The 26007-nt window shown below is 39.2% G+C and overlaps 2 protein-coding genes across 2 annotated transcripts; both read right to left on the bottom strand.

Annotated features, from left to right (window-relative positions):
• Positions 1–140: 140 nt before the first annotated feature.
• On the bottom strand, positions 141–10907 carry rnf103 (ring finger protein 103). Its single transcript, XM_047584932.1, has 7 exons — positions 10449–10907; positions 7982–8130; positions 6384–6499; positions 4251–4673; positions 3466–3598; positions 3241–3327; positions 141–2077 (listed from the first exon to the last, which is right to left on the bottom strand). The coding sequence occupies exons 1-7, from the start codon at positions 10672–10674 to the stop codon at positions 1109–1111; spliced, it is 2103 nt and encodes a 700-aa protein (XP_047440888.1). The 5' UTR covers positions 10675–10907; the 3' UTR covers positions 141–1108.
• A 673-nt stretch (positions 10908–11580) lies between these two features.
• On the bottom strand, positions 11581–24882 carry abhd18 (abhydrolase domain containing 18). The gene is made up of 14 exons (XM_047585938.1): positions 24719–24882; positions 22826–22934; positions 22596–22680; positions 22410–22510; positions 20651–20726; positions 19606–19690; positions 18440–18467; positions 18090–18228; positions 17858–17947; positions 17610–17711; positions 16447–16634; positions 14980–15116; positions 13176–13338; positions 11581–12105 (listed from the first exon to the last, which is right to left on the bottom strand). The coding sequence occupies exons 2-14, from the start codon at positions 22915–22917 to the stop codon at positions 12048–12050; spliced, it is 1344 nt and encodes a 447-aa protein (XP_047441894.1). The 5' UTR covers positions 22918–22934; positions 24719–24882; the 3' UTR covers positions 11581–12047.
• Between the last annotated feature and the right edge of the window lie 1125 nt (positions 24883–26007).

Genomic DNA, 26007 nt, shown 5'->3' with positions numbered 1-26007 from the left:
ATAATGTTATGGCAGACTCCATCATAAGGCCCGTGCTCGTTCTCTGATGAGTCACGACTGCTTTGGTGGGACCTGCACAATATCAGGAAGGTGGTCATAATGTTATGCCTCATCAGTGTTAAACCTTTGGAAAATGTGCATCTGGATCAATTAGTTTATTGTGACATAATTAACAAACATTAAAAACAAACTGTGTAAAGATGTGCAACCAGGATGATGCAGAATATATATATATTTTACTGTACAACAGATGAAGAACGACAATTTATCCTCCACTTTAATGCTTTAGTGTTGCAATTTGTACTGAGTCAGAGGAAGAAACACACTAACCGCACAATCCCTACTAATATCGGAGGTAAACACACGAATAACGAAGAGTACATCAGCTTCACTCCCACGTCACATTCATTCATTTGAATCTTTATTTTCTGTGCAGACTCGATACATCTTTTCTACGTCGACCCCCCTCCCCATCCCATCCCCTCCCACCCCACTCCCCCCCCGGCAGGGATCAAGAGACACACATCTACTCGGTTTTCCTCCAAATCCTTAACAAAATGCACATTAAAATGCAAACACATACAGCAAGACCTTTTTTTTTTTAGGATTTGCAGTCAGGTCTTGAGACAGGGTTAAGTATATAGTGTAACATTGTGTGTTTTTATACAATAGTTGTTGTTTTTTTGTTGTTTTTCTTTTTGACGCAGTTAAGCTCGATAAGTTAAGTCCCGTATGACGTGAAAGAAATCTTACTGTCATGGAAAGAATTAGAGTGCTGGTAGATAAACACAGCAAAACTAAACAAACAAACGAAATATATATATATATATATATGTTTTTTATTGCAGTTTAATGCGACTATACCTACGGTTACGGTGTGAATCCACACTATGCAGGAACCATTGAGACTTAGCGTTCATAGTTTCACCTCTCACGATCATTTCCTTCATTAGAAAAGCTTATAGCTACACGAACCACACCTACTGGCAACGTTGTCTTCTTCATTCTTCCCCAAGTCCCAACTTCACTCCAAGCTAGTTTTTAAAATGGTAAGGCACAGACTAAACTGCCCAGCGAGCTTGAGTGGAGACCGTCGGAACCTACCCAATCAGTATTGCGGCGTCGCGTTTTTTTCGGCGGAGCCGCTGTGCGCGCTCGGCTTCTTCTTGTAGCTCGGCCAGCGGCACACCGGGCAGCAGTGCCTGCCCGCCGCCAGCCACACCACGATGCACTGCTGGTGGAAGGCGTGTCCGCAGGGCAGACCCATGAGCAGCTCCTCGCCCGCGAAATTCTCCAGGCACACCACGCACTCCGAGCACCTCAGCATGTCGTGGGGCCACGCCGCCCAGTCGCAGTGGCCGGAGGCGTCTCCGGGTCCGGGGCGGCCGCTCTCCGGCGCCGTTTCGGCTGGTGGTGGTGGTGGTGGTGATGGTGGGCTTCTGTTGCCGTGACAACAACAGGAGGGTAACTCAGCAGCAGCAGCAGCAGCAGCAGAACATTGACAACTGCTGCCGGGGTCCGTGTTGCTGCATGCGGGTGAATGTGTGTGACTGCACGGAGTTCTGCTGGGACCGACGCTCTGTTTCTTACAGTCTAAATGCGAGCCGTCCGTCTCTTCGTCCACCTTTACCCCGTGCCGAGCAACTCTGAGCTTCCAGGTCGGTAGTGCTTTAATGTAGTCCATGTTTACTAACGGGCGAAGCCAGAGGTCGGGGAAGGCCAGGCGCTCGAACAAGAAGGTGGGGTCGTCCTCCCAGTCCGAGTGGTCAGACGGGAACTGCTGTAGTGACGCGATCGGGTGGAGCAAATAGGATGTGTACCAGTCCCACAGGCTGGCCAGCCACTCCAGGTTGGTGGTGCTGTCCTCCTGGCTCCTGGCGCCGCAGCGGCGCTTCTTCTCGAAGTAGTCGACCAGCAGGCCGTGGGCCAGGTAGGTGGACAGGAAGAGGGCCGGGTGGGACGAGTAGAAGGTCCAGTCCGCTCGGACGAGGCTCGCCAACGTGGTGGTGTCGGCGTAACGGAGCAGCTTCAGGCTGTAGCCGTACAGGGCGTCCAGATAAGGAAGCTGGAGGAGAGCCTGGAAGGAGAGAGCAATCAGAGATCAGAGATCATCAGTTCTACTTTCCGTATCATCATTATTAACTTCCAATGTATCGTGCACACTTGCTTGTAGCATGAGAGGAACCCTGATAGAAAAAAAAGAAAAATGGCCAGATGTTGCACTGGAAAGGGAACTAACGGCTGAAGGAAAGTGGAAAAATCCTGCAGAAAGACACATAAAAATTCCAGGTTCATGCACTCAAGTAGGTTTGAAAAAGTAAAAGGTCTCCAGCTCGTTAAATTAAAGGCCTTTTCTTATTTCTTTTTTTTTTTAAATTACTTTAAACTCTGTTTTTCTACATGATTTTTCCATTTTCCTTCCATCATATCTATAACTTAACACCATAAGAATAAAATGAAAACATCAGCAGGTGTCCTCTCAGGAGAAAAAGACACAAAAACAATGAAACAAGAACATTACGCTCAGATATTTGTTTTTTCAGGACAATGACCCAGTACTACATATCTTTGAACGTCTGACAAGTTAAACTTAAGGCCAAATTAGAGACATTCTGTTCAGAAGTGTTTGTACTGTATGTGATGAGACTCGTGCGTCACTCAGTGTCCCCTGTTTTTTTAAAATAAATAAAAAAATAAAAATAAAAATCAGTGATTAATCTCAGTCTGTTCTTCACAAGTCATGTTTGTGTGTAGTGTATGATGGCACAGACAAAAGAAACATTCTGAAGAGCTCAGAAAAAGAGTCGTTGTTGCTCATTTGGGCTGAAAATGGTCACAAAACCACCTCTAAAGAGTTTGGATTCAGACAGATTGTGAAGAAGTGGAGGAGATTTTAAAGTATATTTATTTGTGTCAATGCGGATCAAGCAAAAGGACACATAAAATATGTTCTGTATGGAGCTCCGTGTATTTTATCCACGTATTTTAAGGTGTTTTCTGGTTCTGTTTGATATTTTTCTGCTTGTACTTAAAAAAACAACAAAAATAAAGTTAAAAAAAAAAAAAAAAAAAAAAAGAAAGTTAAAGAGGGGACAGGGTGCAGGTGTAAATGTTTAATATATAGTTAGTCAAAAAACTCCTCAACTAAAAATGGCTTCAGCTTCATGGATGAATCCAAAAAAAGAATATAAATGAAGGAGGTATAAATAATGAAAGTGAGACGTGCAGACGTTTGCCTACCAGGATAGGAAGCCAGGACACCAACAGTACGGAGTTGTAGGTTCCAAGTGTTCGGATCAGAACTACAAATCGTTTTACTGTGGCTCCCTGTCCGTGAGAGATAACACATGTTAATTATATATAAAAAAAACACGAAATACAAGAATAACATTTCCTTTGAGTATGTAGAAACTGCATTAAAGTACAGCCACTGACTGAATTCAGCATGATAATGGAGAAAGTGACCTGTGTAATGAAGAGGTCCATCCAGGCCAGCAGGTTGATAAGGACCAGGCTGAGGACAAACACATCATTGACCTCCGGCTGAACCGAACGCAGGAAAGTGTCCATAGCAGCAAGAGACAGGAACTCCCCTGTACTGCAAACAGGTGAGAGGGAGAAGAGACACAGAATGAATGAATGAAAGTTTATTCCCGAGTCAAGTCCATAAATAAACAAGACAAGACACAACACAGAAAATATAACAAATAAAAAATCAGCTACCAACTCCATCAGTGCACCTTCAGACTGGAGGTATAGTAAGTAACATTATGATACCATTCACTAGGGGTGGGGAAAAATATCGATATGGCAATATATATCGTGATATTTTTTTCTTACGATACAATATCGATTTTAAAAGAAAAAGAAAAAGTCAGTTTAAGCTGCATTTAAAATGTCTCAGGGAACCATTTAGAATATTGCAGTACATCGCAATATCATAATATTGCAATATTATATCGTATCGTGGCTCAAGTATCGTGATACGTATCGTATCGTGAAGTCCTTGCCAATAACCACACCTATCATTAACACATTTGTGCAGTTGTTGCATGAATTTAAACATTAAGTTTCTTAAAAAATGCTTTGCAGGTGCTGTGACAAACATCTGGCTGGCTTTTTATTACAATGAAGAAATGCAAATTTAGCGCTCAATTTTTTGTATATGCGACGTGCATATGCTTCAAAATTAAAAGCCAAAATTTGATCAAAAAAAAATAAACTATAAAATCCTCTCCGTGTTCAATCACCTGTTGCCGTAGCGATAAATGCCCTCGGGCATCTTGAGGATGTACGCCGGGCTCTGCGTCACGCCGATCTCCGCCAGGCTGGTGTGGTTGTCCCAGCGGCGAATGTCCACGAAGATGAACTCGATCCTGCCGGTGAACTTGACGGACAGCGAGGAGAAGAAGGCCGGCGGCTGCGACAGTCGAGCGAACAGGAACATCTTCACCGGGTGAGCCGGGTCCGAACGCCACTCCTCCATCAGCTGCTCGGAGCGCCGCAGGGTTTTGATCCGGTGGGCCACGTGCGAGGTCATCCAGCGGAAGATGTGTTCGGTTTGGCCGTGGAGGCCGTTGTATTCTTTCAGCATGACTTTGCCCTTCGATGCGGAGGTCTGGGGGACGGCCATGATGAGGGTGGAGCGCTGCCAGCCTCGTTTAATACAGGACCTAGTGGAGAGGAGACACACACATTACACTTTTATGTAACTGAATGTGACAATGAATAAGTAAAAACAATGGGTGTATACAAGAAATCATTAAAAATCATAATATTAGAAAGACACGAAAGAAGTGAATAAATATTCTGATCATGTCTGTGGAGAACTTATATTACAGTTTGTTATGTGAACCAGTTGAGGTGAACAAAGTCTTTGTTTCATTTTATTTATTTAATTTTTTCTTCTCTTGTAGAAAAAGAATGAGGAACAACGCAACACGGTTCAGATAAATAAGCAAAATAATCTTTGGCTTCGGTCTACACCTTTTTTTTTTCCCGTAAAACAGGAAAGAATGAATGAATGTTTGGTAAAAGGGACATTGTTTATGTTGGAGATATTTCCTCCCTCTTTATTTTCTTTAACCTCCTGAGACCCGAGCTTTTGTTTGCTACGTTTTTTTTAAATTTCTCCGAGGTATTTCGGATCAGTAAGGCCCTAAGAAATACAAAAACTCTCATATGCATCATATGTCCTCATATGTGGACACTGGGATTATTCCATTATTTATGTTATAATAACGTTACTAATGTGTATCAAAAAAATATATATATAAAATTTTAATACCTGAACGTGGCTGTGCAAAACCAGAAAACCAGAAATGTGAACAATGAACTCCCAATGTCCTCAAATGAGTACTTGCTAATAAGTGACATTGTTCCTATTTATTACAATTTGTTAAATTTGCGTGTTAATACGTTAATAACCAACAATAAATACGTTTTAGAATTTGATGGGACTCTGTTACTTGTCCATTATAGAATCAATTGTATGAAATGCCTGCAATTATCTTTTTACCGACTAGTCTATTGACCCTTTGCTACCACTAGATGGCAGAATAAAGTGTCCACTAACGAGGACAACGGGTTTAAATGAAACAGAATAAAAACCTAAAACTTAATGTCCCCATATGAGGACGCAGGGTCTCAGGAGGTTAAAGTTTCCTTGTGTTGATGATCATTTTTATATAAGAAACAAATTGTGAGAACTCTCATAATTATATACTGCAAACAATAACCTTTTTTCTCTTGTTTTTAGTTCGGTCTGAGGTGGCCCTATTCCTAGTTCTGGCTGGTCCACTCAAAACTCATTTTTATTGTTCTCCTGATGTATTTTATTGTACTTTTGTTTTATTATTTTATTGTGGTTTCATTGTTATTGTATTTTACCGTGCTTTACTGTTCTTCTGTATTATTGAGGTTTACAGAGGCAGACTGACTGGAAAGCACTTCTGTTGTTTTTAAATGTGCTATATAAATAAAGTGACTTGACACTTTATTTTATTTTTTTTTTATTACAGATGTTATTATGTAATTTGACTCTACTTCATGGACCACAGGCTGTAAATAAAGATGGAGAACATCTTCCTCTAAAGTGAAGCCAAAGTAAGTAGAGCTCCCCCTGGTGTCTGGCTACAGAACAGGTCATAAGCTCCACCCCCTCCGTGTTACTTGGCGGGGCTAAAACTATAACACTAAAATCCCCAGGAAAAATAGCATCAGTTTTGCCACCACAAGTAAGTGGGGAGGCGTTGTCCATATTTATATACAGTCTATGCTTCAGACAGGTTGACTCATGTTCTTCAGCATCTTTTGTTGTAGCACACATGAACTGACCTGTTGTACAGGGATGACAACAAGTGTGTGGAGTTGCAGCTTCCTACCTGGAGTCATTGGAGCAGTTAAAGGTTCCAGTTCTGATCCCAAACTGAGACACTTTCTGTACCATCTTCCCCCAGTTTGACTGGCTGAGCAACGCTTCCTGGTCCTGGGCAATGACCTACATTTGTGCATACAAAGAGACATCAATCATGTCCTACATCAAAGTTTCCCAGGAGGAAGACACATCTCAACTATGGCTGCATGAGATCAAACTAACCACTGTGATGTTGTCTGCAAACTGTTTGTTTGTTTGTGGCATTGCTGTTTGCAATTTACATGCTCTTCTTTTAACTGTTTATTGACGTTTTTGTTGCTCTGTACCACTTTGAGAAATGTAAGGTGCAATACCAATAAAATGTATTATTATTGTCATTATTATTATTAATCACCCAGTAAATTGGTGGATGTACAATCAATTGGACAGAACATTACACTAATTTAAGTCGAACACACAATGTCTGCAGTTAAAATTAAAGGCTCAGTGTCTTGTCAGTCCCATCTCCTTTCATCTTTGCAATAAACTGGATCTGACGCATATTCAACCATGCACATCTGTGGTAGTTGTGGTTAAACAAGCGCCCCCTTAAGGCACTTTCATAGTACTGCAGCACCTGGACACTGTAAACTACGCTGGTTAGAGAAATTTCTACTTGTGCGCTTGTCTGTCTGGCTCATTGTGTAACAACACCACCCAAACACTAGTTGGCGCAGTGTCTTTTTTTTCCCAGTCGAATTCCAGTCCTGTTCATTTTTGTTTCTACTTCCTGCTTCACTTTCAACAATGGCGACTGAAACTTTTGCCGAAATTTCGCCCAAGACATCTAGTCAAACAAATGTTTGTATCTCTCTGTGACCTTTCCTCCACGTTTTCCATCTCCATTGATCCAAAACAATCAATTCAGAAATTGTGGAGATGGAGAAGCAGCTGGAAACGCTAAAGCTTTCTCAATCACCTCCCACGATCTATTCATTCATTCAAGCCAACGGTGTTTATCCTGGAACATCTGGAAGCGCAGGAATCCTGGTTGAAAGTTTGCAAGCACAGCTATCATCATTTAGCGTGTGGTAACAGTCGTTAGCAGCCTCCGCTCATCGACTGTGTGGTGAGATGCTTCGGTTTTCATCAGCTTATTCAGACTGAACCACAAACAGAGGTGGGTACGAGTCGACTGGCTCAGCTGCTGTGTGTGGTCTAACAAAATTCCTCGTCAGTTAAGCATTAGCGCGGCAGGAGCTTGTGGTTTTTGCGTTTTTTACAGTTGACAAACGATCCCGCAAGATAAGGCTTTGTGTTGCGTCGTGTTGGTGTCTGTTACACGGTCTTCCATCACCACGGCAGCCCCTCAACACAGCTTCCTTTGTCTTCTTCTCCCGATCTGTTTCCTATCTCCGACAGTTTGCATGCTGCCTGCACACAGAGCTCCACACATACAGGGCGCTTTAAAGTAATATTTTTGACTGACAAATGAAGGTGAGGAGATTCTTGGGCTTGGCATGTTGTTATTATGCCACAGTAGAGACGACGTGCCTGGTTGTTTAAAGTCAGGTGATGTGGTTTTCAACATATGTTAGTGTGGGTCTAGATGAATTTTTTCTTTACCTGAACCAGCCAGATGCCATCTTTAGTGTCCTCCACTAACTCATAGAAGTGTGTCTCCCCATTGAAATGTGTGGTACTGGAATCTCCCGCCTCCCTCTGCTCCTTCTCCTTCTTGATGGCCGAGTACAGCTCCCCCTGGGTCAACTCTCCTGAGGGGGCAAGAAACAATTCATTTGAAAATGGGCTTTGGATCCATATAATTTTGAATACATATTATCCCATGAATTGGACTTATCACTTTATCTTGCTGACAATTCATTTAATGTTGAAACCCAGCAGGTTGGGTAAGGTTTAATACTTATTAATCACATCCAGTCCATGCATTTATTTATTCTAATGTACCTATTTGTATAAGTTACTATGGAGTGAAGAGTTTGTTTTCACATTCACTTGCTCAAGACGAAATTTTATTCTGCTTACAGACTTCCGAAAACACCTGAAGGCACCGCAGCTCATTTTATTAACCAATAATAGACCATTTTAAAGTATCTACAAGACACAAATATGAGCTCAGCTTTAATACGAGTTGTATATCTGTATGTATTCTATCTGCATCGGTTGCTTTTACCTCCATGCACATTTAGTCTGTGTTATAGTTATAAAGGCCTGCAGAGCAACAGTGTCCCCCGACAGAGGCCCAAGAATAAGCTATTAGTTTGTGTTATGTCAAGTATTTTTTGGTCATTAACAGTGTATTGCATATATTGTAGTGTAAAGTTGTTAAAACTTTAATTCTATATAATAAACCACAGTAGTTTACTATGTACACTGTACAATGTATCCTATTAAATTACTTGAAATGTAGTATTTACAGAAGACTAGCAGATGTTATATATTTTGCATTTTTTCTAGTGTTGTCAGCTAAAATGGATCATCAGGGCCCAATAAGGTTGGATTGTCATAGCTCTGTCAAATTTTAGAGCCAATCATGATACCTAATCATTCATTGCTTTTGTCGCTACAACAACAACAAAAAGGGGCTTTTTTAAACTTAAACTGTCTGGACACACCACGACCTGGATGACTGACAACCTCCAATTCAAAAGAATAAAACTTTATCATCCACTGAGTTGTCTCCAGCTCACCAACACAGAAGACAAGACAGTAGAGATGTGCGATACCAAGTAATACCAAGGCCGATTCTGATATCGGTACTTTTAGGCGTGTACTGGTGTATACGAAAATGAAATTTTACAATGAACATCTGTGAATGTAATTATGATTTTTGTACCTCTGTATAACAATTAAACGAGCTGCCAAACATCAGACGTCTCTTTAATCAGAGCAATTAAACACAATATGTGAAAATCGACAAGTCAACTGAAAATCTGAGCAAAAAACAAAAAAACTCTCAAACGAAACTGAATTAATAATTATTATTCACTTTTTTATAGAATTACTACTGTTAAAAAACAATAAAAAAAAATACAGAATCAACATAATGATGACTCTACAACATTAAACACGTTGCGTGTGTTTAATGTTGTAGAGTCATCATTATGTCGATTCTGTATTTTTTTATTGTCCTTATGTTGCAAGTTTCTGGACCACAATCCAAAACCGCCTAAGGTCACTGAATATCCGTCTTAAATTTACACCTTTAAACATTTTATTGGGGCATTTGGATGAGAACTGCCTCCAGATAATAAATACAACTGCATGGCTCAATCAAGCACCAGCCTCGACATTAGAATCTCTGAAGACAATTTCTTTTAGAAAAGGTGCAAATAATTGTGCATAGTTTTTTTCTGCAGTAAACTGGGACTATAGAGAGTTATTGACGTGCCCTTCACACGTTTTTCTTGGTTTTTCTAACTGGAGGCTGTTGTCAGTTTGATTTCTTGAATTTTGAAGGGATCCTATATATTTTTTTTACATTCTTAATTTTGTCCTGTCTTGTTTTCTTGTTTTCTTTTCTTGTTTGTTTGACTTTTTGTGTGTGCTCATTGGTTCGATGTTGTGTTGTTGGAAGTGATATGTTTATCTCTGTATGCTTGCCTGCATCAATAACATGACAACAAAGGTCACATTCTACATGGTCTATCATTTCCCATATATATATTTTTCTTAAGAAATGTTGACATGATCTACGTGTTTATTCCTGTGATGTATTTTTATTATTTACCTGGATGTTGCCTGTCTCTCTGAATTTAAGGGCTTCCATCATAGAAGACTATCTCCAGGTGTGGGGGCATTTCCCAGCGCTCCCTCCCTCTGTCTAACACTTTAAACTTTTTTTAGAATTGATTATAGATTCATAAAAGTATTAATATTTCATCTGAAAGCGGACTTGGTATCGATATTTTGACGTGAAGTATCGATATTTCTTGATCGATACGACCATCGCTAATAGCACTAAAAACACAAAAGGTGACATATGTACAGACATTGCACAGACACAATAATAAACACAAGTTCAAGTCACTACATGTGCGGCTCAATTGGCACAATGTCACCCAACCTTTACCTGATTTCTCCACCAGCTCACTGACATCGTTCTTCTCGGCCAGCCCGGAGTATCCCAGTCCTCGACATTTCAGGATGGTTTTTAACTTCTTGTAGCTCAGTGTCACTGGGTCCACGAGCTGCGTGGCGAACGTACCGGTCTCATACCAAACCACCGCCTCAAAAATCCTTGCCAGCGTAAACAACACGATGAAATAGAGGAGCAGGAAGAAGAGCCTCAGCCACATCTTAGCCAGTTAGCTTAGCATCGCAGGGAGGCCTTGGTGATGTAGCCGGAAATATAAAAACAACAAAACGACAGGCTTTAAATGTCCGCTGCAGGGTTCGCTTTACGCATCAGCGACTACTGAGTGGTGATTGTACCCAGTGACATGTCGCTCATGATATTAAAACATGGTTAGAGTCACGGATCTGATCGAGATCCGATCGCTAGTGGGCAAATAGGAGCCGACGTCACTTCCGCTTCCGCCTTTGCATGTAAACAAACTACAAAATAAAAGTCTACAAAGGGTTAATTACATTTTTCAATGAAAAATATCTGTTATTCTTAATTCATCCACTGTTTTAAAAAGAGAAGTGGACCAGACTTGACAGCAATGAGCCCAAAGTGTACATAATTTATTCAATATACACATTATTCTAATTAACTTGTTCTTATTTGCACTAAAATAAATGCTGCATAATAATCTGCATAATAATCTATTATGCTGTTATGTTACTGGTCTAGGTCCACTTCAGATCAACTTGGGGTGCATGTAGCTCCCAAACTAAAGTGAGTTTGTCACCGTCCTAGTGGCGCTGACAGACTCACCACCTTCTGCATGTAAACCAACCACAAAATAAAAGTCTACAAAGGATTAACTTACTGGCATCAGTACATGTGTGTGTGAGAGTGTGTCAGAGAGTTGCATTACTAATCAAATGTGATAGAAAGTTGAATATAAGACAAAAGAGGACCACCAGAAGGTCTAATCTGGTCCACAGCATGAATTTGTAAAGTGTGAAAATTACAAAATTACATGCAATTACTCCATTGAGATCGTATCGTTAAACCAAATAAAAGATGAAGCGCTCCCTTTTTCTCATATCAGTGTCTCCTCTAAAGAAAAACAAATTATGAAGCCGATACAATGTGATTGTCAGTCTTGTTTATTGGACTCACAATAAAACAAAAACATTGAGGTCTCCACCTTCAAAAGCGTGTTCTCACAGACAATTCAACACGGGGTCAAAAGTTGCAAATGACATCAATAGGACATTAAAAGTACGTTAGACGCACTACAATATACTACAGCTAATTATTAATCATACATTTTAAAGGTGAGGGAGAACGGTGGAAATCTGTGGACCGCGTTCAGCCTGTTGTTGTGGAACCGATACAAACGATGACAAAGTGACTGTGCTCGGCTGAACTTTTTCTGTGGGCAGCTGCCTGTAAATTCGTGGCACATCGTTGTCTCTTAACTGTCATACATGATGACGAGGCTTAAAGGCATAGTTTTTATTTATTTATATTTATATATATATATATATTATTTTCCATGTCCAGCCTCTGGTCCTGGTGCGCAGACAGGGAATACACGGATTCAGCCTTGTTGGGCTAGTGCAGGTTTGGATACTTCAGGCAGAATCTGTTGAACGCATCATATATGGCCTGCCTGCAAATAGATGAAACAGATATGAAAATGTTTGTGAAATGATAAAAGAATAGCACAGAAGAGAAAATGCATTAAAAAATAAATGTATCTTGAGTTTGCATGTTTCTTTTAATCCTACAATTCTGCCCCAATTCATGTAAATGAAAGAAAAAAAATCTATTTCCTATCATCACCTTCCTGAAATAATGATGATGGGAGCAAAAATAATCCCCCGTAAGTCAAACTTTGTCTCCTGGGTAAATGCCCTGAAACTCTGGTCATTAATTCTAAACAATCACTATTTATTAACTTTGGACTCCTTCAAACCAGAAGACCAACAGCTCTTTTCTGGAAAAATATACAATTGCCTTTTTTAAAGTTATGGTTAAAGGACATTGCAACAGATCTTGCATTGGAAAGACTTGTGTATATTGTTAGAGGGAAAAGAAAGAAGTTTGCTGAAGTTTGGAGGATGAGAATGTTGTAATAACCTGACGTCTTCAAGTAGCTGCTACTACTTTTTTAAAAAATGTATTTATTAGCTTTTTTTTAACTTCTGTTTATTATTTTTTTATTACCATTGTTTTATTTTCTTTTGATCGTTTTGTTGTATAGAACACTTACACATTATTACTACTGATGTCGTCACTATTATTTATGTTTTTCTTATATGTAAAAAATAATAATGATAACAGCCTAAGTGATTTTTTTGAGAAAAATATTTCTTATAATAAATATCTTATATTCAATATTTGGTTCAGTTTTTTTATGTTTTCTGAAAAACCTGAATAAACAGACTTTATTTTGAAAGGGTGTCGATATGCATCACAGCACAAATGTTCACTGTCTTTACAGAAAATAAATAATTGAAAATAAAGCACTTTTAATTTAACTTTAAAAGCTTAATACTGTCTTTGTTTGGTATATGACAAATAGAGTCAAGGTTCAAATCAATAAGGTTGAAATACACAAGTAAAATCAAATTGTGTTGTCTATTAGGACTAATTCAACATTTGGGATAAAATATAAATAAATGCCATCTATATTTTTGCTTTAGCATGTGTAACTTGTACCAGGCTTTGACATCTCACCTGAAGGTATTCTGTTTAAACAGGTACGCACTGACGTGTCCCCCGTTCAGGTATCTGACTTCACATCCCGGCCAGATCTCCTGCAGACTGAGGACCCCAGTTCGAGGAATGTAGGCGTCCTCTTTGGCCTGGACCACAATGATAAGACTGGTGTCTACAGGGACTGGGACAGAGAGGAGCACATGTTTATCTCTACGGGCCTTGAGTTAAGATCTGATCCGTCATAATGGCCAGCTTTAGGTACGTGTGTTTGGACCTAGAATTAAAGATGCGTCCAGTAGAATATTCTAACATCTGTCGTCTCTAATGTATCTCCACCGCGGCTCCAGAACGGAGAACAGATCTGTTTTATGAGTGAGCGTCACGACTTTGGCTTCACTTGTTGAGTTATTATTTATTGACCTGCACAAAAACTCAAACTATAACTCCAGGAAGTTTCCACACACACACTGTAATCTCAGATAATAAAAATGATGTAAACGAGGAAATATGTAACTTAACCGCACACGGCTGCTCGTGCATCAACATGAAAAAAAAAATGGGCATCGATAGCCGGTTCCTTAAAAGAACCGGTTCAGTTCATCGATATCTTTAACCTTCGCGCTTCCCGATACTTTTCGCGCTTGAGTCTTTACTAGTCCGGACGGTGGCGATAATGCACCTAAAGGTCGTTTGCAAACCGCCATAAAACGAAAGAAGAAGCAGCAGCACGTCATTCACAGCAGAGTAACACTTGCGGACTCATATTAAACACTTTCATCTGTAAATTCTTACTTAGATTTATTTATTTTGAGTATAGCAGCTCTTAAACGTGACTCAGGACACGTTGCGTTCACACTACTAAAGGAATGAGATCAGATCAGATGTGATTTCAGTGCGTCCACATCTGTCTTTTAAGTGATCGGATCAAAACCAGATCAGATCTTTTCAGAAAGCTGAAATAACTAGAAGTTTACGCTGCCTCCATTTCACGAAAACCCTTCTAGTCGTGCTTAAAAAAAAAAACCCTCTGGCTCACGGACTTGGAACTGGAGCAGGAGGGAGGTCTGTAGTTTGGCCCTTCTCCTCAGAGACCTAACCTAGATTCAACAGTCTCGAGCTGAGGAGCCTCCCAACCGCCCCGAATGCTGAAAACACAGCAAAAACAAAAACCAGAAAGCAGAAGCAAAACTGAAAATAACTTAATGGTGCTTTTGTTTTGTTTGTTTTTTTTAAAACAAAAAAAAAACAAACAAAATCTTGGATCTGGGACATATAGTCTAATGTTTGGCAGCGTGACAGTCAAAATAATGAGCCCATAGTCGGCGTAGACAATCTCTCCAAGCCAAAGCTATTTATTTATGTCTTACTGGTGTATTTACGAATTGAATCATGTCAGTCATGGGTGCACCATCAGAAGAAGCAAACCAAGCAATTATTTGGCACATTTTGCAATAACCACCATCTAACATATTAAACCTATGCACCCACATGACTCCACAACCCCCTTATAAATAACCTACATCAATACTGGATGATCATTTCTACAATAATGCACATATAATTGCAAATCCCATTGTCATATTTATATTTTTATTTATATTTATACAACTTTCCATTAACTTAACTTTCTTTTTACTCCAGTTTTTACCTTTTTTTGCTGAGAATCTGCACAACCTGTGCTCTCTAATGATAATAAAAGCCGATAATCCAATAACCTGGGATTGCTGCAGTGTGCGTGCCTCGTCCACAGGCCTCTGGGGGTATTTGAGTTTTCTTGTTGTTGTTCTAAAACGTGAACACGACGCCTGTAAATTTAACTCACCAGAGAAGTTGGCCATGTGCGTGCATTCGTCCATCACTCCCTTCATGAAACTTATAGACTCTCTGTGCGACGTCGGGAGACAGAATTGGGCCGAATACTTCCTCTTCTTCCCGTGGGTTTTATGAGCATCTAGATTTCTGAAAATGAAGGAAGGAAAAAAAAAAATCTGTATTTTAGATCAAACCGATGCAACATTGTCAATGGAAAAACGTCTGAGGTCTGAGAGCTCAACACTTTCTAATGTCCTTTATGACCATTATTAGGCTTCTTAATGACAGTCTCTAAAGGAGACGTGTCCCACAGAAGCCCTAAGCAGCCACGTGTTCACATATTATTTCTTTCTAATAATAATGATGACAATAATAATAGCCTACTGCTGTGTAGCCAAGAAAAGCAGCTTTGGAGTCAAGGTAATTCATTTCAATTCGTTTATTCAATTAGCAATTTAATTTTACTATTTTTAAGTCCTTAGTTTGCAGTTACTACACATTCGCCTACATCCATGATTTTACTTTAAATCTTTCTGACAACAGTGATGTGGTGGAAATTTTCCTCTGTGCTTCTGGTGAATAAGGAAATAGAGACGTCCGCCGGCCGACAAGGCTTTTATTTCTTTAAAGAAAGGTCAGCCTACACAGTGACTTCAAAGAAAAAAACACTGGCTTAGATGATGCCTTCGTGAAAACTCGGAAATTCTATATTTTTCGAGATTTGAGATTTCAGACTTCCTGTTCACGTTACAGGTCAACTTGTAGGAGAAAAAAATAAGTTTGGTGTCTTGTCACCGTTTTTATGAACATTAAAATATGTGCAGCAGCTATTTTTTTTATTATTATTAATTTGGAAGCAGTAATTTCTGAGTTTGACAACTCAGACCTCATTTTTTCTGACGGATGCTTGAATGCAGCATCAGTTGGATCAACCAAGTTTCCTAAGACCCATCCCGAGTCTTCTTCTGATTGGCTAATGATGTTAGTTTGGAGAGGGAAAGCTGAGTTAAATGTTTTTTTGTTTTGTTTTTTTAATCGGATCACACACTTTAAACCCTGAATATTGTACATGTAGGGAGACACATGCAACACTGGTTAAAAACTGGTGAAACAGGTTAAAACTAATTGTGAGCTCAGATCAGACACGTTTTGGTGCAGCCCCTGTGATCAAGTGTTTCTGGAAATGAGTTTCGATAATGAGCTAAATAACTCGTTATCTGAAGAAAACAGGAAGCGACCTCGTTATCACCGGAAGACGGAGGAAATAATTTGTATGAACGCATGGGCGCTCAGGGCTTCTGTTGTGTCCCCATGTGAAAAAGAAACTAAAACTAACCCAAGTTTTTAAATACAAAGACATGAAATATTTGAGTGTTTCTAGCAGCTGTGGTTTAAAATCATCTTCCCTCATGTAGAGAAGAAATGTTCCTGCAAAATGTGTCGGCCTCACAAATAAGTGTCAACTTAATTCGGTTACCTTGACAGAGCGTCCACGTTTGTTTCACTGCTGTTCCCTGACGACAGGAACACGTTTACTCGACCTTCCCCTCCTGCTGTGGAGCGCTGAGCCACCCGTGACACACCGTGGTCTCCGGAGATGTCGAGGAGATGCTCTAAAGACTCCACGTTCTTCAGAAGCTCTGGGCCCATCTTAAAGGAATCAGCCTGAAAACGATACAGAAGTTTTGACGGATTATTAAAGATCATGTGATGGGTACCGACACCAAAACGGCACTGGTGCTGATGCTAACGGTAGCAACCAGGCTTAAAAAGCAACGCAGATTTCAGTGCTTCAGTGATTTCATTTTGAATTAGCGCCCCCGAAGCTCTATTGCTGTGACGTCACGTCAGTCTTAGTCATATTTATATTATTTAAATTAATATTCAGTTCAACTTGCACATCACAAAATGCCTTAGAAATACAGTACGTTTACATGCATGTGAAAAAAAACAAATTATTGCCTTAATCCGACTTTAACTGGACAACTTAAGTGCATGTAAACACGTTACTCTGACTAAAATCTGAGTTCTCCTTATCGGATTAAGACACCGAGATTAATGTGATTGGAAATCAATTTTCTCCGGCGTCTATACGCCTTAATCGGACTTTAACTGGACAAAGTGTGTGTGCATGCTCCACAACCACTGCACTGGTGTGTGACCCCAGAACACAAAAACATAAAGAAGGTAAACATGGCCGATAGAAGAACCGTCTGAGGGAAAGCGCCATCTTATCTGCACCATAAATAGCGCACGCATTAGGTACGAGATTAAAAAATCTGTACTTTGATCCATCGTGTTATTGTTTTAGATGCTGGTCTGACACATGGACGACTCTGGCTGTTTATTATATGACGTATTAGTTCAATTGGAAATGGGGCCACATCAACCTGCTGACGAGACACATATCGCCACCTAGTGTGAAGGAGGAGGACGACATGTTCCTGTCAGTTATTAGATTTTCTCCGCTGCATGTCATGCTGCATTCAGACAGTCAAATTTTGTGCATAACTCAAAAACGTGCATGTTTTTGGACCAAGTCTGTATGTTTTCCATTATTTAAGCACCAGCCTAACACCTAACCATGTGTTCATGTATGAGCTTGATATGTGAGGACTGTTTCTCCAGCGTATATCTTACCCCACAGTACTCCAGCATCTTAATAATCTCCTCTTCATACACCGAGTTGATGGCATATTGCTTCTCCAGCTCGGTCCAGTTCACCGCTCTGCTCAAAACCCCCTAAAACAAACAAACACGAGGTCGGTCACAGTTAACTGGAGGCAATAAGTGGTAGAAAATGAGTCGTGAGATGTGATGTCGACTTATAAATGAATGACTTCTTCCTATTTGATAGTGTTTATGAACAGGAGGAGGCGACGTGTTACCGTGATGAACACGCTGGAGGCGGTGGACCAGGACAAACAGGGAATCAGAGGAATCGGCTTCGGCCAGTTAGTGACAGCCAGAGACGCCATCTGGACACGAAGACACAGACAAAAGAAGCTTCAGACAAAAAGAAATCTGAGTGAACTCCTTAAATTTGCACGTGGACCATTTTCTTGATTAGTCACTTATTGCAACACCTGTAGGAAATAATGTTTGATGAATGACACTCACATATCCTCCCATGGAGATCCCGGTCATTCCGAGTGGCCAGTATCCTTCTCTCTCCAGCCACTGGAGAAGCACCGTCGACTCCAGGATCAAGGCCCCTCCCATCACAAACAGGTCCGACACATTCTTTAGACAGGACCGCCTTAAATAATCAAAGGACACCCCTGTTTACTTCACAATCATTTTTGATTTACAAACACAGCCTTATTATACTGCAGGTCTGAGTTGTTCCTAAAGCGTTTTTGTGTGTGTGCTCATGTCATTGCTCTGGGGTGGGGGTCTGGGGGTCATATCATATCATATCATATCATATCATATCATATCATAGTCACTAGTGTCTGAAGGCGACTTACAGTTGGTCTTTGGGTTTGCGATAGCCATGTAAAACATCAGTCAAGGAATGAAACAATATTCACAGACAATATATATTTTAGTGATTTAGTTTGGTTCAAGTCTCGTCCGCTAACACATAAGAGGTGGAGCTTATGACCTACACTACAGCCAGACACCAGGGGGCGCTCTACTTGCTTCATGTTTGAGGAGCTGTTTCCATCTATGCTGGTTTGTTTTGTTTGGCCTGTTTCGAGTGAAGCATGAAGTAGTAAATTAAATCAGTGTCATATTTCTATTAGGAGTCAACTTGAATTATTTTCAAGGAAACTAAACAATTAATCGTCGTAACCTGATTTTAAAATTGTTACGTTGTTACCATTTAAGGGACAAAAGCGTCCTCATCAAAAACGTCCAAAATAATAGCATGTTAATGTGTTTTTTGTACTTTCATTTATTTTTTACTTTTAAACCACTTCAGAACTAATCATAAATATCAAAAGTTTGATTAATTTCTGAAATTTAACCCTTTATGTGCCAGTACCAATTTTTTTCCGAAACAAAACACAAAATTGTAATATTTTCAATAATACAAATGCAAAGTGTTTTTGTTTTGTTTTCTTGGGGAGATTACTAGAGCCTTACACGTGTCAGTAATTAGTAGCAGCATTGTTTTTGATTGACTTTTATTTTGTAGTGACCGACTAAAAAAATCTCTCCCATTAAAACCCATTGACATCCATTGAAACTGCTGTTGTAAACTGCACTTTGGCTTTTTTCTGTCTTTTAAGTAACAGGATAAAAGATATAGTTGAAAAACCCTCAGTTACACACACTCACATAGACACACAGGTCAATGCAGAGATCACTATGAACCCCCATGAACTAACAACACTATCTCTGAATCATAACCAACTTTTTTTCTTTTTAGTAATTTCCGCCATTTTTAGGGCGTTTTTGAGAAGGACGCTTTTGTTCCTTAATGGTAACAAAATAACAATTTAGGATACGCGGTGTAAAAATGGAGCATGATGGGATTTAAATATCAAAATTTGCCAAATATGAAAGCAAAAAGCAGAACTGCCACTAAGTTATGCTAAAAAAAATAAAAATGGAAAAGGACAGTTTTGTCCTTATCAGGGCATGTGGGTTAAAAAGAGGCAGACGTTAAAGAACAGTGGAAGGATATAATACGGGTTCTCCAGGAGCAGTGAAGCCATCCCTGCCTCTTTTATCATGGGCCTGGCCATCAGGGTCCGTCGACGCCAGAAAAACTACACGGGAATCACAAATACAAACAGCGTTAAGAGTCAGAAAGTTCAGAGAATAGAGATTAGTTTAACTATTGACTTTGATGCATTATTAGGTTTTGTGTAGCATCAGATTTTAAATTTACTATCCTCTCGCGTCAAAAAAACAAAACAAAACAAAACAAAAAAATGTCCACTTCCAAAAACTGCTATAAAAATAGTATATATATACACACACACACACACACACACACACATATATATGTATGTATTGCTTTTTTTGGGTCAATCTTGATGAAATATATCAACTATTGAATAATTGTAATGTTTAACCCTTTAAATGCCATCATTTAGTTACATAATGAGAATATTTATAATAAAAAATGTGTTATTTTCCATAAAATTAATGTTGGAGGGGCTGGGGGATTTTTTTTTTTTTTAAGCCAGTGTTGGATATGTCAAAGATTATTTAAAATATTGGTAGTATAGAGCATAGATTAATTTTTTTTTTGGGGGTTAAATCAACTTCAATCCTGATGAAATGCATCAATTACTTAATAATTGTCAAGTTTAACCCTTTAAATACCAGTTTGATTACAAATATTTATCATAAAAAAAGTGGTTTGAGTGTTGGATGTATGAAAGATTATCTAAAATATTGACTTTGATGCATTATTATTTTTTGTGTCGCATGAGATTTAAAAATATAAAACCAATTCTGGTTTATTTAACATACTTTTTTTTTTAGTTTTAATTCTATTTCCACATGTTCCTTCATAGGTTTCATATCGTCTGCATTAATCTACAATAAAGAAAATAATAAAAAAGAAAAACTATTGAATGATGAATGTGTCCCAGCCCTAAATATCTAAACCTGAATATCACAATTTCAATACAACGGGTCATATTTTATTGAAACCGATCCATTTGTAGCTACACATTAATTTTCAAGTAATGCTGATAAAAAGGTTAAAGGGTCCTCACATGGTCTCCGGTCCCAGCTAAGTGGATACATACTGGTCTGTCCTTCTGCCACCTCTTAGGAACTATGAACTGGAACCTGAAACAACAACAACAACAACAACAACAACACACTGTGAGGACTCACTACAGCTCATCATGAGTGACTCATTTGTAACTAGATCTGTCTATTTTTGGACTCTGACAATAATAGACTGAAATTATCCAATCAGCTTCAGCTGCAGTAGTCGTCACATCCATATCAGAGGACGGGTAAAGGAATTAATACGTAGCCCCACGGGAGATTCACGGACACGTGTGGAGCGTCCGTCATTATTCATCAGCTACGGTGGTGAAAGGTCATGAGCTGAGTCCAGCTGTGGCATCTGCATTTGGAAACTTGCTGCTATAATAATAAATCCTCAGAGCGTGATCTAAATGCATTATTTATGACTGGGTCCATTTGTGCACCTTTCCTCTGATATGCTGCTTTTTACCGGCGATCGAATGAGTCCAATCCTTTACTTGAGTATACGCTGCTTTCTATTTACCTCGGAGGTCGGAGCAGGAAATGATGTCACATCTGAGTTATCGGCGTTCCGGTTACAAAAGATGGAAAACAAGATGGCCGCGTACACGAAAAAGATTTCCTGGTCCCAATATAACTTGGTGTATTCAATATTTACACTTTTTGAGTGAAAATCTTGATATTATCTAATATTGTTATTATGATATTAAACTAAATCTGGGCTGTTTAAGTTACACAAATTGTAAATGGAACTTGGACCGACTCGAGTTTTTTACTAGAATTATTTGCAGTGATTGAATCTAAAAGACGTCACGAGGAAATTTATAAAAATATTCAAAAGTTTTAATTGTAGAAAAAAATACACTAATAATCTCAGTTTGCTACAATAGTGTTTTTCACTGTGTTGCTATTGTTTTCAGCCATCGATATTTTGCTTGTAGTTCCTATATAACACGTGAAAAACTTAAATTACACTGTAACAGCACTTTAACACACGTATGTGGAAAAAATTCTGTCCGTGCGACGGATTAAATGCAAACGAAACTAATCAGACGAGCTAATAAACAGGAGCTTCTAATTCCTGTTGATACGCGGAGCGGCCATCTTGCTAAAAACTCGGGGGTAGTGAGGAATCTATGACTTTCTGAGTAGGAATTCAGCACCGAACGCTTCAGATGCTTCTTTGCGTCCACCGCCATCAAAGTGTACAACAGCAGCTTGGACGACACACAGCTCTGACCTCACGGAGCCGACACGCAGCCTATTTTTACAGCCACTTTATCCACAACTGTTGTCACTTTGTTCTTGTTGACTGTATTGTTCGTCCGACTCCATGTCCCCTTTGGCCGCCTGCTCTCTGTGTCCTATTTTTCTTGACTTTTGATGCTGTAGCGTTTGAATTTCCCCCAATGGGGATTAATAAAGTGTTATTTTATCTTCTCTTAGGAAATCCGACTTTGTGGGGCGACTTCCGAGTACAAATGGAACGCACCATTATCCAATCAACATCCTATCACAATAAAAGCCCTGGACTTAAAATCCTACTTAAGTAAAAGTATTATGAGCAGAATGTAATGTAAGGTACTCATGACACCATTAATCACCATGATTGTGTGAGATGCTTGTACATTTTATAGCTGCTGAAGGTGGAACCAGTTCATATACAGTTTTTGCAGGTTGCATAACACCTCTTCATAAACTGCCACAAGCTGCTGCTTGATAATTACAACAGGAGCTGTAGTAAATGTTCTGTACCTGGCTTTGACGGCCTCTGGCGGCAAAATCCCAGGCACCAAGTGCTCAAGGGGGGAAATGAAGAACCCATCGTGAATGTGGCAGTCGGTGAACTCCTCTGTCTGGGGCACGGACACAGATAAAGCCATAAATATAAATAAAAAAAATGGCTGAATGTGGTGAATAAAAAGAGAAGAGACGGTGTACCTTGTTTATGTGAACGGGATAGTCCTTAGGCACCAGAGACTTGCACTTCTCTCTGTCTCCGATGATTTTACGAAACTCAAAGATTCTGCAAAACACAGCGAAGGAAGGAAGACGTTCAAATCTGTTTTTAATCTTGTGATCTGGTCAATTAAATAAGACAGAAGCTTAAAAAAGGACAAAAGTGTAATGACTCGAGTTATTTTTCCGTCGTACTCGTCTGTTTTTCATACCTCTTGAGGTCTTCAGGCTTCCCCCATCCTCCGATGAAGAGTTTGGTGAGGAGCAGCCTTCTGTAAAAGACATCCAGTCGGCTCACACCCATGGACCAGGCCCAGGCATCTGCACGGAGAGACACACAATCTTCAATCAGGAAGTGGAGAAAATAATCGAACGTTAAGAAATGACGAAGCAAACAACTCTGTCTAAAGGCCGACTGGCTGGAGAGCTGCTAGAGAAAAGGAGAATAAATAGAGGTAATGTGTAATTCATCCAAAGGTTCCTGATGTACTCTGTGACCAAAAACATAACAGTTTAAGTCTGTTTAAGTCCTCATACTTGCCTTTTAAAAGTTTAAAATAATTTAGCAAGTGATATCTACCCACAACATATCACAATGTGCTATTTGTCGTCATCCATCCACTACAACTTAAGGTTAGCTTTAAAATTCTGAGCGAAAAATGGAAGAAAATTAATAAGTCTTTGTGTTTACATTAAAAATTGACCCCAGAGTCGTTACAATTATTTGCAATTTTTATTTACTGTGAACTGTGACACTCTGTAGTCCACGTGTGATAATTCAAACGAGTTAAACGTGTATATTTCAGCAGTAAAAGAAGCAACTAAATCTGTCCGGAGCTTGAACCGAGTGAAAGAGAAAAGGCCTTTCAGCAGGTAAACAAATCTGATCTGAACCATGTCAAACCTCCAGGGAGGTTCTCATATCAGTACCCGATATCCACAAGTATCCAGTCAGCCAGAGAGACGTATTAATGCACTCGATGCTTGCGTAACTTTAGAGCACATGACTTGTTAAATATTAAGCTTATCTGAAATAGTTTTATTTAGTTTTTTCAATGTCCAACTGTGTGTTTTGTCCAGGTTTTTTGCTCTTTTTGATTGCCTATCAGGGATAAATAAAGTTTGTTTGAATATGAATTGAATTTGAATACCACAGTTCTCAACAGTTTTATTTACATTACCCCCAATTTAGCCTCTGTCTGCTACCAGTACGTTTTAGGATCCTGTGGTTTTGCTTTTGCTTTTCCACGATTATGGATTTGCCTTCACACATCAGACTCAGGCCTATTTCTTTTTCTAGTTTTAAGTCACTTCTTCAAACCCACCTCTTCTCCTCGACCTTTGACTTCCTGGAAGATGTTGACTTTATCTTATGGTTTTTATTGCATGGCTGCTGTTGTCTTTTCCTCCTTTTTTTTGGTGTTTGTGTCTTATATTTACTTCTTCTGTACAGCACTTTGGTTCACATTGGTGGTTTTTAAAGTGCTTTATAAATAAAGGTGGACTAAATGTTAAAATTAGACGGATTTAAACGATTGGTTTAATCAGGATGTGAGGCCCTGACAGTCTAGAGATCGGATAGATCAATAATTAATGATATTATCTTTATGGTACGTTGTGTTAGATTTATTGGTGCATGTTTAAATTATGTAAATTATATAAAAGCCGTGAAAAAAAATTAAGTTGAAGACCAAGACCGTAGAATTTAGGTTTGGGCTCGAAATTTAAAATTCAAACTTAAACGAAAAACACGAACATTTTTCTCACTTTAGACGTGTTTTAGGTTTGGAGGTACGATTAAAAAGCTATAATGACAATATCCTGCATCATGTAGGGAGTTGTGTACAACATTGGGGGTTTTGACAGGTGGTGTTCAGGAAGGAGCTAACAGTCCATTTCCAATGTTAATAATCCTTACTAACTAATTAACTAACTACTAACTGTGCTAATTGAGAAGATTTGTGAGTAAACAAAATAGAGAGGGCGACTCAGGACACAACTTTAACACAGACACAGCACGAAGTTCAACTTTAGCTTAGCTTAGCTTCCCGTCCATTCATTACTAAAAGACGCAGAGCGCGACGCGAACAGCGCAAATAATTTACCTCAGACTGTCACAGCTACAGTTGTTTTCCTTTTTGTGGATGCGTAGAGTTTGTTGGAAAGATTAGCCAACAACATCCACCGTCCTTCAAAGGGCAAATCGCAAGTGCACTTTTATTTATTTTTTTAAATAAACTTTATTGAGACATTGGCTTGACTGTTTATGTATTCTCAATAAAGTTTATTTAAAAAAAATAAAAAGGGAACTCCTTCTGTTTTGGTTTGATTGGCGGCTGCAACCAACGTAAAGGTTCAACACCGCCACCTAACGGACTGGAGTGTAGATCAGTAGATTAGTAAAACATAAATAAATTAATTAATTAATTAATTAAACCCATTAACCCTGTTCCCTTGAGGTATATAATCCGCTGATGTACTTGTTCCAGTTCCTGTTTTGTAAAATGATAAATTTAGTCTCAGGCCATAGGACTTCTGAACACTGCAAATAGTTTGTAATCTGTTGTCAATAATCCAGTGGAATAATCTGGGGCAGTTTTCTTGTGCACTTTATTACCGTTTACTGTTTGTTTTACGCTTTTTTACTCTTTGTTTAAAGACACGTTTTCTTTTTTTTCCCCAATTGTGTAAGTACTTGTGCCTTAAGCGTTGCTGTCTGAGTCATTTGCAACAATATTTGTCCAGCCTTCTTCCGACTAACTGTTTCTGAATATTATTATAAAAACGTCTTCCAGTGTCATTTATGTCCCAGTATTCTAGCCATGTTTTTGTTTTTTTGTTTTTTTTGTACTTGTTTCTCAACTATTGCTTTTCCCTCGTGCTTGTGAGCACTTGTTTGGCCAACGATACTAGGTCAACATCCTCATTTCCCTCTTTTTCCTTTTTTTTTTTTTTTTTAAATAAACTTACAAAACAGTATAGTGAAATGACATCCACCAGGGGGCAACGATAACCATCACAGAGACAACACCTCAGAATGTCCTCAGGAAACGGCTCAGCGTCCAACTACACTTAAAGGGCAAAGGACACTTCACTTTGAATATAACAACGTCCAAATCTTAGCCAGAGAGAGCAGATGGTTTGTAAGAGCAGTAAAGAAAGCTATTTGAGTCAGATCGGAAGGTAGTGTCTGGTCATTATGGAAATTAGTTGCACTAGTTTTTGGTCAAGCAAGTTTATGGTGGTTTGTAACCCACTGAGTTCCCTATTTAAACCTCAAACTTCCCTCCGGTGCCATAGAACTAAAGAAGCTACTGGTATGACTGACAAAATGGACGAGTTAAGGACAGCATTATTTTCATAAAACTGCAGTTGTCTATGTAATTTTCATACT

Source organism: Mugil cephalus, chromosome 5 (assembly GCF_022458985.1).
Source record: "Mugil cephalus isolate CIBA_MC_2020 chromosome 5, CIBA_Mcephalus_1.1, whole genome shotgun sequence".
NCBI lineage: Eukaryota > Metazoa > Chordata > Actinopteri > Mugiliformes > Mugilidae > Mugil > Mugil cephalus.
Note: the sequence above shows the minus strand (reverse complement) of the source record. Positions and strands in the feature narration are given on the sequence as shown.